This window comes from Podarcis pityusensis, assembly GCF_964106645.2.
Source record: "Podarcis pityusensis genome assembly, chromosome: 9".
Classification (NCBI taxonomy): Eukaryota; Metazoa; Chordata; class Lepidosauria; order Squamata; family Lacertidae; genus Podarcis; species Podarcis pityusensis.
Genome location: NC_138034.1, coordinates 54,933,667 through 54,951,062, shown reverse-complemented (window position 1 = coordinate 54,951,062; position 17,396 = coordinate 54,933,667). Strand labels below are relative to the sequence as shown.

Genomic DNA, 17,396 nt, shown 5'->3' with positions numbered 1-17,396 from the left:
ACATAAGCCAGTAAGCTTCGGCAAACCAGGGGGTTCCATGCCTTTTCCCCCACAAAGGAAATATTCAAATAATGGCCATGTATGTCTGTGCCTTTTTAAGTGGCATGTTGCATAGCTGGGTGCGCTTTCTGAAAGTTTGCGCACTTAAAAGGGCTTATTTAAATCCTTGAATGGAAGAATCCATGCAGTGGAAAGACTGGAATATCCACACTCCTGGCGGCAGACCCTCCCTGTCCCTACACAGCCCCCAACACACCTCTTGCAAGCTGATGCATAGAGAGTTGCTGCAGAGTTTAGAGCTGCACAGCTTGCCAAGGGCTTTGCAAACACACACACACATTCTCCTGCCACTCTTTCACTCAGAGAATCTCTCACACACACCCCATTACACCTGTGGAGGTAAGTGCAGAGATTTACCTTGCATGACATGGGAAATGGTTTACTTTTTACTATTGTTTTTATTATTCTAATTTTTCCAATATACTTTTTTTTGTTTGCAAAGGACACAGGTAGCTTATTTGGCAATGTCATCCCCTCGGGGAGAGCCTTGCAGGCATGTAACCCGACACCACCAAGGACAAGCAAACCACCGAGCTCCTATTGTATTGCGTAATGGCAAGGAGCCAAAAGCAAGGCTTCCCTTCCCCCACATCCACCCTGCTGTGGATGCAAATATCTAATTGAGAGAGGTGGGTGTCTGGTGCTTGGAATACGTGCTTTTGGGTACATTACTCCAACTTCCATGCCATTACTATCAAATCAAGAGGAGGATGCACAAGCTCTTGACTTGGAACGCAGAAGCCCTCGACTGAGCTAGTTAGAAAACAAATCACATTATCTGTAAAACACAGGGGATCGAAAGGAAGGATGGTCTCTTATAGGGGACAAAAATGACTGCTGATTGGTGTGTTTTTATTGTTCTGAGTTTTACAAAGGTATTTTTAAAAGTTATTGTTGTATACATGTTTATATTTTGTTGTGGGCTGCTAGGGAGGACGGATGATCTAGAAATGTGACTAATGCGTACATAAACAAATAAATAAGAAATACTTAGTGCCTGCATCTGTCACACTGATTTTATGTTACCTCTGAAATTTTTTTTTATTCACAGAAGGTGAATCAAATTCTATGGATTTTTCAACACCGCCCTCAAAAGTTAGTAATATTATAAAACAATGCAATTAGACAGAGATCTGATTTCCAAGGCCACACTAACCCCCTTTCAGTGTCAATGGCAGCACACTGCATCCAAAGAAGAGGGAACTGGTTTAATTTCATATTTTTAATTCATGCAGTATAACATTGGGAACGTTACTTGTGAAAACAGTCCTTGTATCATTTATTTCTGTAGTACAAAAGACGTGTATGGTGCTTTATAAATATACAAGGCAGGTCCCTGCTCCAAGAAGCTTACAATCTAAACTCAGATTGTGAAGGGAGGGAAGAAGCAAGGAGATGGGAATGTGCAAATGAAGTTAGACCTGCTTAGGATTCATTTCATTTGGAGGATGAATCATAGAATTGTAGAGTTGTAGAGGATCATCTAGTTCAACCTCCTGCAATGCATTCACCAAAAGATAGAGAGGGCCTGGTGTTTTTTAAAATACTTTTGTTGCTCTGGCAGGGCAGAGAGATTAAAGCAGTCTCCTCTTGTGCTGCTGGACCTCCTTAAAAACCCAAACCAACCGTGGCCGACCCCTTCTCCAGTCCTGCCCTATTTGGGGGGCTTAAATTGGCCGCCACCAATGGGAATGCAGCAGTGGTAGCCCATTCATAGCCTACACCATCGGCAGACCCAGCTGGAGTGAGCACAGAGATGCTGGCACAGCCAGGTGGAAGGAAATTGCTGCATCCTAATCCCCTCCATCAACTCATATCAAAGGTTGGGTTGTTCTATAATGCGGGACGCGGGTGGCTCTGTGGTTGAACCACAGATCCTAGCACTTGCCGATGGGAAAGTCGGTGGTTTGAATCCCCGCGACGGGGTGAGCTCCCGTTGCTCGGTCCCTGCTCCTGCCAACCTAGCAGTTCGAAAGCATGTCAAAGTGCAAGTAGATAAATAGGCACCGCTCTGGCGGGAAGGTAAACGGTGTTTCCGTGCGCTGCTCTGGTTTGCCAGAAGCGGCTTAGTCATGCTGGCCACATGACCCGGAAGCTGTACGCCGGCTCCCTTGGCCAATAAAGCGAGATGAGCGCCGCAACCCCATAGTCGGTCACGACTGGACCTAATGGTCAGGGGTCCTTTTACCTTTAATCCCCTCCATCAACTCAAATCAAAGGTTAGGATTGTTTTATAATGCAGCATATATGAGCTGATAGCAAACTCAGAGTTGTCCTAGTGGGTTTTTATGCTGTTCTGCATTGGTGTGGTTGTGTGTGTTTTTCTTAGGAAAACAAAACCCTATAGAAAAGATGGGCATCCTTCCTACCACTCTCAAAAACAGTGGTACCTCAGGTTAAGTACTTAATTTGTTCTGGAGGTCCATTCTTAACCTGAAACTGTTCTTAACCTGAAGCACCACTTTAGCTAATGGGGCCTCCTGCTGCCGCTGCACCACCAGAGCAAGATTTCTGTTCTTATCCTGAAGCAAAGTTCTTAACCTGAAGCATTATTTCTGGGTTAGCGGAGTGTGTAACCTGAAGCGTATATAACCTGAAGCATATGTAACCCGAGGTACCACTGTATATCAAAATGATGTGAGTCACTGCATTTGAAAGGCAAGCCAAGCCATGGTTTACTGTGTTGGAAACAGGCCGAGATGATCCTCAGGCTCTTATGCTTCCTCATACTTTCCTTTGGCACGGCTGTGAGAAGTTCATAAGCTTTTGCTTATGACAAACTACGACTGAACTTCACCTTGGTTGGTTTGAAAGCAGCAAAAGTTGCTAGCCCTTACTGATATTTTTAAAAAATAAAGAAAAAAACAGAAGCGGTGTTTGTTTCTTACAGAAAAAATGGCACCACAAGCAGGGTCCTTGGGGCCAGTTGGCTCACCCCTGGAAAGTGAAGAACAGCTGAACAGGCGTCTGATGGCTAGAAGGCACAAGATAATTACAGAAATGGTTCAGACCGAAAAAGACTATCTCAATGATCTGGAACTGTGCATCAGAATAGTGGTCGAACCCTTGAGAGGAAGGCAGGTAAGAAAGTCCTGGGTTATCACAGCTGTGTTTTGGCAGGGACAGGTTTCTGATAAAGATATTGATTCAGTATTACTCAGCTCAACAACAATGAATAGCAACTGAATTCCCATTAAGAATTTCCTTTGCTTTTTTCCATGTTCCTCTGACTTCTTTGTATTTTTTAAATTTTATGTTACCTGAAATATGCTTAATACCAGGCTTTTGGGACAGTGCAATGGTTATTTATTTATATAAATGTTTTTATTGGTTGATTGTAGTTTTAACTGTTTGCTATATAGGTACTGAATTTTGCAATTTTATTCCCCAGGGTTTTTTTGTGGACGGTGGGTAACAAATATGTTTAATACATAAATGATAAACAAATGTATTCATCATCTAGCGCAGGGTTTCCCAAACTTGGGTCTCCAGCTGTTTTTGGACTACAATTCCCATCAACCCTGACCACCGGTTCTGCTAGCTAGGGATGATGGGAGCTGTAGTCCAAAAACAGCTGGAGACCCATGTTTGGGAAACCCTGATCTAGCGTACTCTAGGAGAGATGAACCAAGAGAGAAATCTCACCCTACTGTCATAAGATGCTTGGCCCTCCAGATGGTGTGGGACTCCAGCTCCCATCAGCCCCAGCCAGCATGGTTAATCATCAGCGATGATGGGAGTTGTAGTCCAGCAACATCTGGGGGACCACAGGTTCTCCACCTCTGAGTCAGGATATGGTGGACGTGTTCCCCATTGTTTTGCTTTTTGTTTTTGCTATGGGGGGGGGGACGCTCCACCATTGTGGAGACCTTGATGGGTGGAAAGCTCTTGCCAGTGATGCTTCTGTTGGCTCTAGCCATTGCTGGGCTCTGATGTCAGCTGTGGACCTCCTAAATGCATTCCCCTGAGAGGGACTGGAATCAGAGTTGCTGTAGCTAATCTTCCCATCACTTTTCTTTCAAAGGGGGACATTTGTAAAAGATCTGCTGGGCTGTAATGTTTGGTGAATCTGCTGTCTTCTGATCTGCCAAGCTTCAGATGTGTTGGCAGATCTGCCATATCATAGACGCATCCTACCTGAACATCCTACCTTAGGATTGCTCTAGCTTTTTCTGGATTAGACACCTTCTGAGGGTTAGGATACTTCCTTCTCTTGGCTATGAGCAGCCAAGGCAGAGTCGAGTTTGAATGGGTGGTGGACAGGTGAGTTAGGGGTGGTGGTATCTAGAAAGGGGTAATCATTCACTGTCTGGAGTGAAAACCACTGTATGTCCTCAAAGGTAGTGCCGCAGCCTTGACTGAGTTCCATTGGTGAGCAAGCACGGGTTAGGAGCCTCTGAGGAACACTTGCCTGAGAGCAGAATCCACATACAAAGCCTGACAGCCCAGAGGTCAGGCATCCAGATGATCACAGAGCCAAGGGTCGAGATGGAGACCAAGGTAGAGCTGGGAACCAAAGGTGTTGTTTCCGGCATCTGACTACTGCTGAGAGTTCAGTTTAAGAAGCCCAGGGCCAGCGGTTCTCATCAGAGCCTCTTATTCTGTGAAGGCTCATCAGCTGCAGGTGGAGTCGCTCCGACTTCATCCCCTTCAGGCTGCTGAGCCAGTAGGCGAAGCTGACTTCTGGCTCATTACGGGTAGTGTCATGACAGACAGGTAGGAAAGCAGAAGTGGGAGGCCATTTTCAGCCAAAGGAAAGCATTCCCTTCCAGGCCCCCATGGGCCAGAAGCAAAAGGAGAAGGAGAAGAACATGTACATTATATGGGATTCTTGATACAACAGAATGCAATAAAGAAAAGAACACAAAATGAGAAAAAAGATAAGATTTTGGATAAAATAAAAGAATTAGAGAAAAAATTAAGAGTGAATCCGAAGTCACAGCCAACTCTGAGAGAAATTAAACTTTATCAAACACAATATTCTAAATTGATAAATCAGGAAATTGAATGGAAGGTTAAATTAATGAAACAAAAAACGTTTGAGTCGGCGAATAAATGTGGAAAACTGCTAGCTTGGCAGCTGAAGAGAAGACAAAGATTAAATACTGTTACAAACTTAGAGGTTGATGGAAAAAACATTCAGAATCCAGTGGACATCAGAAAGTGTTTCCAGAGATATTTCAAAAAATTATACACCCAAGGGCCGCAAGATGATGCTGAGATTAAACAATTTTTGGTAAAAAACGGACTATCTAAATTGTCACAAGAAAATAGGACAATCCTGAATTCTAAAATAACACGACAGGAGATCGAACAAGCCATCCAGAACATGCAACTTGGCAAATCTCCAGGACCAGATGGGCTGACCTCCAAGTACTATAAGACATTAAAAGACTATTTGATACAACCTTTGATGGAGGTCAGCAATGAAATTATGGAGGGGAGGAGGGCACCGGAGTCGTGGAAGGAAGCGTTTATCACATTAATACCAAAGTCGGAAGCTGAAAAGACACAACTTAAGAACTACCGTCCCATCTCTCTTTTAAATGTGGATTACAAAATATTTGCAGACATTTTGGCAAATAGATTTAAAAAAGTTTTAAATGAAGTAATTCATAAGGACCAGGCCGGCTTTCTCCCAGGAAGACATCTGTTTGCTAATACAAGGAACATTATTGACATTTTGGAACTTTTGCAAACAGACATAAATACAAAAGCAGTTTTAATCTTTATAGACGCGGAGAAGGCCTTTGACAATATCTCCTGGAAATTTATGATGGGAAATTTAAAAGAGATGGGAGTGGGACGGGGTTTTGAGAATGGGATCGGGGCGATATACTCAGAACAGAAAGCTAAACTGATAGTTAATAATGTGGTTACAGAAGAGTTTAAAATTGAAAAAGGGACACGACAAGGTTGCCCTATTTCCCCTTTGTTATTTATTTCGGTTCTGGAAGTGCTATTGAACATGATTAGAGAGGATCGGTTGGTGGAAGGAATTCAGGTCGGTCAGAAACAATATAAATTAAAAGCTTTTGCAGATGACCTGGTTTTGACCTTGCAGAAGCCAGAGCCCAGTACGAAAAGAGTATTACAACTGATTAATGACTTTGGTCGGGTGGCTGGATTTAAACTAAATAAACAGAAAACTAAGGTTTTGGGGAAAAACTTGACTGATACAGAGTCAGAACGGTTTCAGAATGAGACGGAACTTAATGTGGTTAAAAAAGTAAAATACCTAGGGGTAAACATAACAGCAAAAAATCTAAGTCTATTTAAGGACAATTATGAAAAATGCTGGACAGAAATTAAGAGAGACTTAGATAGTTGGTCAAAATTGAAACTTTCTTTGTTAGGCCGAATTGCTGCTATCAAGATGAATGTATTGCCAAGGATGTTGTTTTTATTTCAAACACTTCAGGTCTTGGACAAAACGGGGTGCTTTCAGAAGTGGCAGAGAGACATTTCTAAGTTTGTCTGGCAGGGCAAAAAGCCCAGAATTAAGTTTAAGATATTAACTGATGCAAAACAAAGAGGGGGCTTTGCCCTGCCAGACTTAAAGTTGTATTATGAAGCCGCAGCGTTCTGCTGGCTAAAAGACTGGCTACTTCTTGAGGACACTGATGTGCTAGATCTGGAAGGGTTTAACAATGCTTTTGGATGGCATGCATATTTATGGTATGACAAGGTTAAAGCAAATAAGGCCTTTAAGAACCATATTGTCAGAAAATCATTGTTTAATGTCTGGATAAAATATAAAGACTTGCTGGAAAATAAGACACCAAGGTGGCTTTCACCTTTGGAAGCCAAGGCCCGAAAAAGACCCAATATGGAGGCTAAATGGCCAAAATATTGGGAAATACTAGAAAAGGATGGAGACAATTGGAAATTGCAGAGTTTGGAGAAAATGAAAGACAAAGTGCGAGATTGGTTACATTACGCTCAGATTAAAGAAGTTTTTAAAAATGATAAAAAACTAGGGTTCCAGGTGGAGAAATCGAAATTAGAAACAGAATTGTTAGAACCAAAGATTAAGGTACTTTCAAGGATGTATAACTTGCTGTTGAAATGGAATACACAAGATGAAACGGTTAAATCGGCTATGATAAGGTGGGCACAGGACATTGGGCATAATATCATGTTTGAGGACTGGGAGAGGTTGTGGAACAATGGATTGAAATTTACTGCATGTAACGCTCTGAAAGAAAATGTAATGAAAATGATTTATAGATGGTATATGACCCCAGTCAAACTTGCCAAAATTTACCACCTGTCTGATAATAAGTGTTGGAAATGCAAAGAGTGTGAGGGAACGTTCTTCCACCTCTGGTGGACTTGCCCTAAAGTGAAGGCGTTCTGGGAAATGATTTATAATGAACTGAAAAAGGTATTTAAATATACCTTCACTAAGAAACCAGAGGCCTTCCTTTTGGGTATTGTCGGCCAAGGGGTGGCAAAGAAGGACCAGACATTTTTTATGTATGCAACAACAGCAGCAAGGATACTTCTCGCAAAACATTGGAAAACTCAAGATCTACCCACACTGGAAGAATGGCAGATACAACTGATAGACTACATGGAACTGGCTGAAATGACCGGCAGAATCCGTGACCTGGGAGAAGAGAGGATTGAGGAGGACTGGAAGAAATTTAAGAACTATTTACAAAAGTATTGTAACTTGAGTGAATGCTAAACAAGACGCTAGATCAAAATAACTGAGCACCACTAAATTTAGAAGTTTTTAAGAAAATAAGTAAGATTGTGAAACTTAGCTCCTTTTGAGAACTATAAGATAATGAAATATAAGGGATATAAGAATTTTAAATAAGATGATAAATTGCTGACAAAACGTTATAACGATGAAAATGGGAGCGGGAGATGTGAGGAAGTCTAAAGAAAATGTGAAAATATGTTAAGATCAATGTTACATTGTTTATTATGTTTATTTTTATTGTAAAACTTAATAAATTGCTTTAAAAAAAAAAAAAAGAACATGTACATTATATGGTTGTACAGTAGGCTAGTTAGTTTCTACATACACACTGACAGACCCCTTTCTGCCATCAATCCAAGCAAGCAAGGGGCGTGACCCAGAGTCCAAGGACACGTCATTGCCAGGCAAGAGCACTCAAGGAGAGTAAGAAGCAGGGCTCGTGAAGGGCTGAGGAGAGGATGTGATGTGGAAAGAGTCCTGATCTCCCACCTCTGGGCTTGAAGGGAAGGCCAAGGAAGACCTAAACTAGAAGAAGAGGAGGAGGAGGAGGAGGAGGAGTTTGGATTTGATACCCCACTTTATCACTACGCGAAGGAGTCTCAAAGGGGCTAACATTCTCCTTTCCCTTCCTCCCCCACAACAAACACTCTGTGAGGTGAGTGGGGCTGAGAGACTTCAGAGAAGTGTGACTAGCCCAAGGTCACCCAGCAGCTGCAGGTGGAGGAGCGGGGACTACTGCTCTTAACCACTACACCACACTGGCTCTATCCCAGACCCCATCCCAGGCCCAGCCTGCAAACATTTCTAGGCCAGAGGCGTGAGGAGGCAATGGACTATCACTGTTATGCTTTCCCCATGTCTCTGCAGTCTTGAGCAGATCCCCGAAAGCCCACCAACCATCAAGTTCCTTCTTCAAGCCCTAGCTGGTCCTACCAGTTTTGCGGACAATGCGATCCTTCAGCAACATTCTTTCTAAAGCACTGTACCGTTCAGATAAAGTCACCACGGCTCTGTGGACAGCAACTGTGGGAAAATACTTTGCCGAGAAGCAGAACAAGTCCCAAGGGACTGTGGTTTAGACAGCGAAGCTAATGGAAGTGCTTACTACAATTATATCTCTCCATGCAGATTTTACTCCGCCGTTCTGTTGTTCAGCAGGGGCTTCAAAGCTGTCTAGCTACCATTTAGACGGCAACATGCTGTTGTTTTCCCAGAGCTATCAAGGCAAAGCCCTGTTGGGAATCCCAGCATGCTCTGCGGGCAGGAGCTGTTTTCACCTGCTGGAATACAGCAGGAGAGATGGACAAATTGCAACTTGTCAATGATCTGCACCACAATTGCACTCTTATATCATAGCCCACCCTGAAGCCTTGGCACAGAGCATCCACAACTGTGTCACGTTACAAGAATACCTCTTCCTTGACACAACTTTTTTGGGGAGGGGGTGTCGGTCCAGTATAACTTTGAAACATATTTTTGCTGATCAGAGAAAGCTCTATTTAAAACGCCGACACCCAACATGCTGACTTTTCTTTCTGTCTCTGGGTCAGTGCAGAAGTAACATGTTGGCCCTTAACTGAAATTAAGAGATCTTGTGCACCCAACAGAACACGTAAAAGAAAGTCCTTCTTCATCCAGCCCTTAGTTAAACTATGGAATTCCCGTGGGTGGCTTTAAAATAATCATAACATTGTAACTGACATCCCAATGGGAGTAAGACCCATTGAATTCTGTGGTATTTATTTCTGAATTAACTTCCTACACACTGCATGGGATTGTGCTGTTAGAGGGACTACGGCCAAACCTACAATTTGACAGCTGTACCCTCTGTTCATTTCTTTTTAATAAAGTGGCTACCAACTTATTCTTCTCAGGACAAATCTCAGGAAATCTGTTATTCTTGAATGAAGAACAGAATTTAGCTGAGACTGCTTTGAAGTTTCTTATGCACTGAAAATGTTACTGGGCTCTGTAATCAAACATTACTCCCACTGGCAATTACTGCGGTATATGATTGTTCCCATTACTACAACGTGCAATTTGATTCTTTAGGGCTGTATTCTGAAAGCGGCTGGGTAAATACACAGTTCTGTTACTAATGAATACTAATGGGCAGGCATGTTTGAAGGTGCTCACCTATCTGCCAAAATCAACACTATTGTTCGCGTCATGCGTTGCTCCTTGCTGTATGTTCCATGATTTTTGCAGGCTGAGTCATTCTGCCTTCATCTTAAAAGGCAAAAACAGATGTGGGCAAAGGAGAGCTGGATTCTTGTTTTTGAATGATTCCAAAGGAACTGTTTTTGATGGGCAGCAGCTGAGAGCGTAAGAGAAGCATGCTGGATCAGGCCTGGTCTTACAGGGGCCCACCAGAGGCCTGTGAGAAACCTACAAGCAGGATTTCAGCACAATGCACACGCCATGCTCCTGTGGTTTCTAGCAACTGGTATTCAGAAGTTTTGCTGCCTCCAGCCATAGAGGCAGAGAATGGCCATCATGGATGGCAGCCATCAATAGCTCCTCTCTTCTGCCATGAATTTGTCCAGTTCTCTTTTATTTATTTTAAATTTTTATTGGCATTTTTTTTACAACATAACACAACCCCCCACCCCCCAGTACACAAATCCACCCTCATTAAATGTGAACATGACGTACAGTGAGCATAACATACAACAATACAAACAACCAAATAAAAGACTGCCTTTATCCTGTATCTGGCCTCCTTATTTACTTCTTATAAACTGTTTCCTTCATGAATAATTTTGAAGTCTAATTATAAGTTAAATATCCACAAAGTCTCCTGCAGACATTAATCGAAACAAGTCCAGGTATGTATTTTAGGGCACTGTTTTGTGAAGTGTTCTCTGCATTTCCCCCATGCTTTTTGAAACTCTTGTCTAGTGTGATCTCTAGCCAGTTCAATATACTCTTAACAGTTTGTCTTGTCATTCCTTTTTTTGTTGGCACAGTTTCTTTTTTCCAGTTTTTAGCAATTAGGATCCTTGCCGCTCCTGTTGCATAGAGGAATATTTTCTGATCTTCTCTTGCTATACCCGTGTCCGTTATCCCTAGTAGAAAAGCTTCTGTATTTTTCATAAAGTTATACTTAAACATTTTTTTTAAGCTCGTCATATACTGTGTTCCAGAAGCTTTTGATTTTTTTCACAGCTCCACCAAACATGTATAAGTGTCCCCTCTGTTTTTCCACACCTCCAGCACAGATTTGTTTTTGTCTTAAACATTTTAGCTATTATGGTAGGTGTTAAGTACCATCTATAAAACATCTTGATTAGGTTCCCCTCAATACTTCACAGGCTGTAAATTGCTAGTTCTTACTCCATAGTTCTTCCCATGCTGTTAAGTTAATGGTTTTCCCAATATCTAAAGCCCACTTGATCATTACCTCCTTGACCTGTTCGTCTTTGATCTCCCACTCCAATAATGTATCATACATTTTTGATATTGGTTTTGTTGGCTTTGTTTTGTAATAACCTTGGTTTTGTTTTGTAATAACGCTTTTTCTAATAATGAAGGTTCGTTTGAGAAACCATTTTTCTTATCTGTCCTGAAGACTTCATGCAATTGATGGTATCGGATCCAACCCGTAAGGTGTTGTTTAATTTCCTCATAATCTTTAATTACCAATTTATTGTCTTTTTCCTTAATCAGATCGTTATATGTGGCCCATTCTAATTCCATATTTTTCTTTTTTTATTGTAATTGCTTCTAGAGGTGATGCCCACCATGGTGTTTTCTGTTCTAGGAGATCCTTATATTTTGTCCATGTTTTATATAATGATTTCCTTATGACATGATTCATAAATCCCCTGTGTACTTTCCCTTTTTCATAAGCTAAATACGCATGCCAACTATAACGATTACTAAATCCTTCTAGATCTAACAATTCACCATCTTTAATACAATCCCCTCTTTTAGCCAATTTAGACAGACAGCGTCGTAATATAAATTTAGGTCAGGTAGCGCTAGTCCGCCTCTATGTTTTTTTATCTATTAGAAGTTTGTGTTTAATTCTTGGTTTTTTATACTGCCATATGGATTTGGATATTTCTGTCCATGAAGACAGAGATGTCCTCTTCCTGAATTTCCAACCAGGGCTTTTATTATTACTTCTTTGATATTCTCATTGTGATTCTCTTTTATTCCTCGAAATCTCAATAATAATAATTATTTTTGGTTGTCCAGTCCTCTTTTAAAGCCATCTAGGTTGTCAGCCATCACTGCCTCATGTGGGAACAAGTTCCATAGTTTAACATGTGCTGTGTGCAGAAGAGCTTTCTGTCCTGAATATTCCAACACCTGTCAAATTTGTACCTATTTAGGTTTAGCTTCATTAGATTTCTGATTTAACTTGCAGCAGGGCCAGCAAAGTGGGATGCTCTCCAGATGTTACAGCTCCCATCATCCCTGACCATTGACCATGCTGCTGAGGCTGATGGGACTTGGAGTCCGACAACAGCTGGAGGGCACCACATTGGCAATCTCTTTATAGATTTTTGTGATTTTTCTCATTACATGTCTTTAATTTTGCCCTTACACCATTGCTTTATTTTGTGTGTTTCTAAGGGAGATTCTAGGGATGCGAGTAGCACTGTGGTCTAAACCACTGAGCCTCTTGGGCTTGCTGATCAGAAGGTCGGCGGTTCAAATCCCTGTGACGGGGTGAGCTCCCGTTGCTCGGTCCCTGCTCCTGCCAACCTAGCAGTTCGAAAGCATGCCAAAAAGTGCAAGTAGATAAATAGGTACAGGTCCGGCAGGAAGGTAAACAACATTTCTGTGTGCTCCTCTGGTTTTGGTGTTCCGTTGCGCCAGAAGCGGCTTAGTCATGCTGGCCACATGACCCGCAAAAACTGTCTGCGGACAAATGCCAGCTCCCTCGGCCTGTAAAGCGAGATGAGCGACGCAACCCCAGAGTCGTTCGCGACTGGACTTAACTCTCAGGGGTCCTTTACCTTTACCTTTTTAAGGGAGGTTGCCTTTAAGCAATAGAATAAATCAAGTGTATAATTCCTCCTCCTCCTCCCCAGTTGTCACCAAGTTGGATTTTACCATCTTTATGTCTTTGGCAAACATTTGAACAATGATCATCCCATATCCTGTGGTGTGATGGGTTAACATGTCTGGCTATTAGCCAGAAGGTTGGTGGTTCGAGCCCACCCAGGAACAGCTGTGGGCAGGATTCCTGTATTGCTGGGGGTTGGACTAGATGATCCTTCCAATTCTACAATTCTATGATGGACTTCAGTATCATTGATTTCAGTAGGTCTGCTCTGGATCCAACATATATTCCAATATTTCCTTTCGCAAGGCATCCCCAAAGGAATATCTCAAATAACTGTGTAGTTAATCAATGAACTGTGTCAGCCCGAAATGTATTAATTGAAGAAAAACAACCAATGTTGCCCATGCAAGCCATTGTTCCACATGAGAGGATTAATAAGAAGGCTTTGCTGAAACTGCATCTAATGGCAAAAACGGCATAGCAGGGGAGGGTCGGCAATAAACAGCATCCCCTTACTATTTCCCCCCCTGACTGTTGCTGTCCAACATTTGTGTTTCACCAGATTGCTAGGCTCGATGTGGACGGCTTATTTAGCAACATTGAATCCGTCCATCAGATCTCAACCAGGCTGCTGTCATCACTGGAAGAAGCAACGGCGGACGTGGAGCCGGCCAAGCAAGTAATCGGTATGTTTGCTGTCTTCTGTGAGCTCTTCGAAGCTGCACAGAATAATGATAATGCAATAAAACGCGCATTTCTCCAGCCCGTGCTTTTTCCCAAGCTGCCATTTCTTTCAATAAATAACTGGAGGATAAAAAAAAGAAACAATTAGCGTTCAGCAAAAGCAGGCCCATAATCATGAGGCCAGCTGTGGATTCATGCGGCGTGGAAAGTAACGATCCTACATGCTAAAGACATGGGGAATAAAAGACGACATTCGTTGGTCCTCTCTTAACTGGGATGTCTCTTTACTGACAACATATAAAGCAGAGATGGGGAACCTGCAAGTCTGTAGGTCAGAGCTTTCCAAACTTTTCATGTTGGTGACATGCTTTTTAGACATGCATCATTTTGTGACTCAGTAATTCGGTTTTGCTAGCAAACCAGAGGTTAAACTAACCCCTTTCCAGCCCTGGGAGGAGAGCAGGAAGCGTTCGCACAACACACGTACACACTGCAGGTAACACATTTGCATGTCGTGACACACGGTTTGGAAAGCTTTGCTCTAGATGTTGTTAGGTGCCATCTCTCATGTTAATGATGATGATGATGAAGAAGAAATACTAAATGTATACTCCGCCCATCTGGCTGGGAAAACCACAACAGAATATTATAAACACGACGAAACATCAAACATTAAAATCTTCCCCAAACAGGGCTGCCTTCAGATGTCTTCTAAAAGTTGTGCAGTTTTTTCTCTCCTTGATATCTGAAGGCAGGACGTTCCACAGGGGGATCACCACTACCAAGAAGGTCCTCTGCTTGGTTCCTTGTAGCTTCACTTCTCTCAGTGAGGGAACTGCCAGAAGGCCCTGGGCGCTGGACCTCAGTTTCCGGGCTAAATGATGGGGGTGGAGATGCTCCTTCAGGTATACTGGACCGAGGCCATTTAGCCAGTGATCAGGGATGATGAGACCTGTGGTCCAACAACACTTGGAAGGCTACAGGTTCTCCCCACCTGATATAATGCAAGTTTTTAACCCACATGTGTCCAAATAGTGCTAGAGTCAAATGGATCCGAAGCAGCTGTGCCTTACTTAGTCTTCTGTTTTCAGCATGGATGGGGAACCTTCTGCTTGGGCGCTGACTGCATCCCTCCCTCCAGGCCTCCCTTCCTCACCCTAGGCTGCTCCCCTTCCCCATCCAGACCCCTCTCTTGCCCTACTTTGCACCCTCCTTGACTGCTTTTGCCTTGACTGTGTCTTTGAACTCAGACATGCTTGCTTCTTGCCTAGAGATGGAGGTTAGGGGGATGTGTGAATAAATTCCAGTTGCTTCCAGCCAAGTCTTCCAACTGGTGCAAGGTTCCCTAGAAGGGAAAGCAGCCCTTGGGCTGAGAAAGGTCCTCCACCCCTGATTTATACCAAGGGCACCCTAAGGTTAATGAGTAACATCTCCCTGCCATCCACCTGCCTTCTATTTAAAGACCAGGTCATTTTCACCTTGCCCAACAACTGCTTTCTCTCCTCCTTGCTCCCCCTTTTGTTTTTTCAGCTTAACCTCCAGCCTGATTCAGAGTTTCGATGGACTTGAAAGTCTGTTAACTTCTTTGAAGTGATCTTTGAAGTGGTTCCTAAGAAAGATATTACTTTTAGATTGTTTTTGTCTTAACAGAACATGCTGGCTACCTAAATTTTTTTTTTTTTTTTTGCTTATTTTCAAATGCTTCCTACACCCCTCTTTTTTTATTTGTGTAGTTTCATCAAGTTGAATACCCTACCTTGGAAGTTTTTTCCGGGAAAGTGGCTATGAAGAGGGGAGAAATGAGGGCCTTTCCCTTTCCAGCTGTCCACCCCCCTCCACCTCCCAGTGTGGGTTGTGCTAAGTGGAGATTTGGAGGGCAGGGAGGAGTGCTCATTTCTCTCCCACAATTGCTACAGCCATCCATCCTGGTTTAACTCCAGAATGCAAGTGGGGAATTCCCCATGTTTAAAAGTTTCTTGTACATAGGAAACCAGCATGGCAGTGAGTTAGCTAGAAGCAGGTTAACTTTCCAAGGGCAAGGAGGTGCTGTTGTTTTTAATGCAGGATTGTTAAATCTTGCATTCTTTCCCCTGCTGCAGGAATGGGGAACCTTGAGGTCATCCAGATGTTGCTGGACTACAACTCCCATTATCCCAGACCATTGATCAGTCTGGCTGGGGTTAACTGTAGTTTGGACAGCAATGGAGGGGAAATCCATGCCCAGCAATATGCCATTAGACAGTAAATGCTCCTACAGATGACCTGTGTATTGAACATTCATTTTGATATTCCTTGCGCAAAGCTTAAATGGTGATTAGATGATGTCCAGTCTTTACTGAGCATTCCTACCCGTATGTTTAGGGATGTGGGTGGCGCTGTGGTCTAAACCACTGAGCCTCTTGAGCTTGCCGATTGTAAGGTTGGTGGTTCGAATCCACACAATGGGGTGAGCTCCCGTTGCTGTGTCCCAGCTCCTGCCAACCTAGCAGTTTGAAAGCACGCCAGTGCAAGTAGATAAATAGGTACCACTGTGGTGGGAAGGTAAACGGCGCTTTCGTGTGCTCTGGTTTCTGTCACGGCGGCCTGTTGCGCCAGAAGTGGTTTAGTCATGCTGGCCACATAACCTGGAAAGCTGCCTGTGGACAAACGCCGGCTCCCTTGGCCTGAAAGTGGAGATGAGAGCTGCACCCCATTGTCAAATTCGACTGGACCTAACTGTCCAGTTTAGTTTGTTTATGAACACTCATCCTGCAGTCACCCTGATTTGTTGCAGGGTGTTTACACCTTTTCCCATTAACCCATGAAGGAATCTTCATCCCATACTTTTCAGTTTATTTCCCCATCACTTTCCAAACCATGAAAAGTTTTTCTCTCTGTGTGTTTTGTTAAGTAGATTTGTTTCACTAGAGCAAAAGAGCCCCTTAATCCACTTCAAATGAGCTCCCCCTCCCTCATTTTATCCTCACAACAGCCCTGTGACGTAGACTAGGCTGGAAAGGTGAGGCACAAAGGCAGTCAATAAAATAAATAAATGCACAAACCTAACGTTCTTGAATCCCTCCTCCAAAATACATACAGTCTGGAGGCGCTTTAAAGAATTGCTGTTTGAAGCAACCTTCAGGTTTCTCCAACATCCAAGCGTGATCTGACTAGGTGAGCCTGGTATGTTGTTGTTGCTTAAAAGAGGAAAGCAAATGATGTGAGTGGTAGAGAGCTCTCTCTTTGTATATCTGAAATATAAAGGACATGGCCCCATTTAGCCAGATTGTGGATGCACACTGTCTTTAATGAAAGCTGCACATTTAACCTCTTGTCGGTTGAATTCACCCCCTCCTCCCTCCCTGGTATCTGCCATTCATCGCAGTCATTAGGCACAAAAGAAAGTCAGAGGATGGCTGGAATTAGCCAGAAGCCTAAAGAAATGTACAATAGGGATGCACTCCTTCTTAGACGAAAGTAATGTTATTTGCAAGCCTTTAAGCAGCTGACATACCAGATGAGGCCGTGTTTTGTTCTGTTATAGTTCAGCATCTCTCTCTCTCTCTCTTCTCTCTCTCTCTCTCTCTCTCTCTCTCATTTATGAATCACTTTCTATGACAGATCTTGAGATGTTTCCACAATAAAGAATAAGGACAACAAGAACGTCCACAATGAAACATGCATGCAACAATTTAATTCATAATAAGATATAAACATTTGGATATAAAAAAAACAGTTATAACAATTTCATACCCACTGTAGAAACCAGCTGGCACCTGCATTATATATCTAATGGGCCTTACTCTTAATAGGATAAGGGTGGGGCTGTGGTCCATGCCATTGAGCCTCTTGGGCTTGCTGATTAGAAGGTTGGTGGTTCGAATCCCCACGACGGAGTGAGCTCCCGTTGCTCTGTCCCAGCTCCTGCCAACCTAGCAG

At 42.9% G+C, this 17,396-nt stretch overlaps 1 protein-coding gene across 2 annotated transcripts in view; it reads left to right on the top strand.

Annotated features, from left to right (window-relative positions):
* ARHGEF38 (Rho guanine nucleotide exchange factor 38) overlaps nt 1-17,396 on the top strand; it is a 57,353-nt gene that overhangs the window by 7,074 nt on the left and 32,883 nt on the right. For both annotated transcript variants that reach the window (XM_081020291.1, XM_081020290.1), the window contains exons 2-3: nt 2,951-3,141; nt 13,357-13,480. In XM_081020291.1, the coding sequence (XP_080876417.1) occupies nt 2,951-3,141; nt 13,357-13,480 (315 nt within the window). The remainder of the gene's footprint in view (nt 1-2,950; nt 3,142-13,356; nt 13,481-17,396) is intronic.